Source organism: Triticum dicoccoides, chromosome 1B (genome assembly GCF_002162155.2).
Source record: "Triticum dicoccoides isolate Atlit2015 ecotype Zavitan chromosome 1B, WEW_v2.0, whole genome shotgun sequence".
Lineage (NCBI taxonomy): Eukaryota > Viridiplantae > Streptophyta > Magnoliopsida > Poales > Poaceae > Triticum > Triticum dicoccoides.
Genome location: NC_041381.1, coordinates 350,855,715 through 350,858,811, shown reverse-complemented (window position 1 = coordinate 350,858,811; position 3,097 = coordinate 350,855,715). Strand labels below are relative to the sequence as shown.

Sequence of the window (3,097 nt, the reverse complement as noted above, 5' to 3'; positions counted from 1 at the left end):
GAGGCACGCCCGTGCCTCTAGCGGAAGCAAAACCGTGCCTCTGGCGGAAGAAAAAAAATAGAAAATGCGTTTTTTTTTCTTTCCGAAAGAGACACGCCCGTGCCTCTCGCGAAAGCACAATCGTGTCTCGGGCGGAAGCAAAACCGTACCTCTCACGAAAGAAGAAAAAAAAAACAAAAAACGCATTTTTTTCCCTTTCCGAAAGAGGCACGCCCGTGCCTCTCGCGAAAACACAACTGTGCCTCTGGCGGAAGCAAAACCGTGCCTCTCGCGAAAAAAAATGCATTTTTTTATGCAAAAAAATTATTTTTTTCGAAAAAAAATAGCTCGAAAAGCTAGGGAAGACCGGTAGAAAACCAAAACATCAAAAAAACCCGGAAAAAAACCTTTTTAAAAAGCCGAAAACGCGTGCGTAAAAATAAAAAAAACAAAATCCAGAGGGAGCGCCCAGAGCACGACACGTGACGAATGGCTGTGAGCGCGCCAAGTGGCGTTGATCGTTGCGAGGCTTCCGAAGGAGCGCTCGTTAATTAGTTGCTCCCCACTAAACCTGATCAATCTTCTTGTCGTGTTGAGTTTGAACCAGGCTTGGTAAAGCTGGAACTCAAAATCTGAAGCCCAAGCCCGGCCTGGCCCGACCCAAAACACACTGACAAAATGCAGAAAAGGTAAAAAATCCTTTCTTGCCTGACTCAGCCAGTTTATGCTACAATTACACAACGAACATGCACGGATGCATTACTTTCGATATAAAAAGTGTGCTTAATTACAACATGATGAAATCGGTAGTACAATAAACAGAAGTACAGCAACGAGAATATGGTTCGCCCTGAAGGTCTAATCTAGCACGTCCAACGGGTCCCCCGATGTGGATGCGGTGTTCTATTCTGCGTCGATGAAAATCTGCAAAGCGATCAATGTTCAACAAACAAAAATGCTACCATTCGCTTCGGCAAATGAAGAGACGAACTTGACACCAAAGTTGCTAAATTTTACCTCTATATCTGTCAAAGGTTCGTAGTACTTCCTTTCCTGCACGGCATACAATGTAATTCCAGAGATCTTTTGCACGCCAAGTTGAGTAGCTACCATGCTCTACACAAGGTTACCCAGATATAGTTACTACACTTCACATTCAAATAAGGCGCCGGAAAAATAGTAACTATAAATGCATCACAATCTTGCAACCGACTTAACGAACATCCTACTGACTTTGATGATCGAATGGATGTTTTCGCTTCAAGGACGCTTGTATGAAATGCAAGCTAAAGATCCGGTAACAATGTCATCCATGAAGTGTCATGTGCAATAACTTGGTAAAGTTCTGGAGGGCACGGATATGACACTGTCTAGCCATCGGCAGGGCTTAATCCCTGGCTTGATTAGAGAGGTTAGGAGGCTTACAGTTTGTGTCTTCTGACTGATTCATTGCTTACTTACAAATGAGTACATGGTGTCCATTTTATAGGGAATAAAATACTTGCCTTCATGGCCCAAGAAACTAATCGCTAACTTAAAGGAGATAATATTTCATTCGAAGGAAACTAACTCTTATCGCTATCTCGTTTTTTCCTAACTGAAATAGGGTTAGGGGGGAGGGTTCCACGGCCACCATGACATGCAGATGCCAAGTCGTTTCAATTCCTAGGTCTTACATCTATACAAAAGTGCAGTTGTACAGTGATTGAAATGAGAAAAGTCGATAAAGATTTAGGGGAGCAGAGTTAGAATTGCTGAGCCACCAAGAGGACAGGTTATACATCAATACTATCACTTTTCAAACTATGCGACACCAAAAGACATATATTTTATGTTCAACGACAAGCAAGATGTATATATGCACAAGTAATCTATTCATAGTGTCCTCACCAGGTCAAAGTTGATGGACTCAAAAGCCTCCACTAATGGCAAAACCTGTGCACAACCGACAGTGAGAAGTCAAACACATACTGACACAGCATTATATTCGTCGAGATTAGCTGCAACCTAGATTACTCAACATTGAGAATTTCATTGGTTTTTAATTAAATTAAAAACTAGAGAAGTAACAAGTTTGATGATCTAAACTTTCTAACTACTAGATCACATACTCCCTCCGTCCGAAAAAGCTTGACCCTCAAATGGATGTATCTAGCACCAAGTTAGTGCTAGATACATCCATTTAAGGGACAAACTTGGGACAGGTCTTTTCGGACGGAGGGAGTACATCAGAAATAAGTAACAGGATGTAAAATTATTACTGACCTAAGAGGCCATTAGCATGAAAGCAAAAATACAAAGATAAAACCTTGGTCGGACACACTGTCTTTTCCCCAACTCAGAACCACATGGGCTGACACATGTCTACACACTACATTAGCAACCTATAAACCACGGGATTGTTGATTATACTGATGTGCAAATTAAACAGAATACCAATCATAATTTTCACATGACAATTATTTAAGAAGCTGTCGAACACCGCAACCAAAAATATGTTCTAATGAAAAGCTAAAATCAGGTCAATCTATCATCATAAAGATTTAAAAACATACAAGTACAGCAACTAACCAGCTTCTGTAATCCATTGACCAGAACAGTTTTTTGTTCACCAGATACGCTTGGAGCTAGAAATACTTCAAAAGGGCCAACAGTTTTCTCTGTTTGATTTGTAAGGCATAGATTGACCTGGAGACAATAATGTACATTGAACAACTATAGCAATTTGTGCGCTGATACATGGTGATGGATCACCAAACATAAAAATGAGAAGAGTAAAAAGACATGTGACTGATTCAAGCCTTCAAACCATATCATACATAAAATATGTGGTTATTATCCTAGTTCAGCAAATATAAACCGTCAGATGCCTATCTAGTTCAGCAAATATAAACTTGACAGATAATGTTACTAAGATCAGCAGAAGTTCTTGCCAGCATGCTCAAGTGTACAAGGCACTGTAGCAGATGTAATACAAGTTCCCCGGTGACAGATTTAACCAAGGAAAGGCTTGAGATGCAGATGGAAATGGGTTGTCATCCAAGCAAAGAAGATTCAGACAAAAACAGGAACTTGGGAAGACTAAAAGCCAGAGAGTCGGTCGGTCAAGGATGTCATG

At 40.7% G+C, this 3,097-nt stretch overlaps 1 protein-coding gene across 1 annotated transcript in view; it reads right to left on the bottom strand.

Moving 5' to 3' along the window:
* Positions 1-662: 662 nt before the first annotated feature.
* The window catches only part of LOC119334853 (trafficking protein particle complex subunit 13-like), a 6,414-nt gene continuing 3,979 nt past the window's right edge, over positions 663-3,097 (bottom strand). The window contains exons 9-12 of the mRNA XM_037607309.1: positions 2,551-2,667; positions 1,870-1,914; positions 997-1,095; positions 663-903 (exon numbers count right to left, since the gene is read on the bottom strand). Coding sequence (XP_037463206.1) covers positions 883-903; positions 997-1,095; positions 1,870-1,914; positions 2,551-2,667 — 282 coding nt within the window. The 3' untranslated portion in view covers positions 663-882. The remainder of the gene's footprint in view (positions 904-996; positions 1,096-1,869; positions 1,915-2,550; positions 2,668-3,097) is intronic.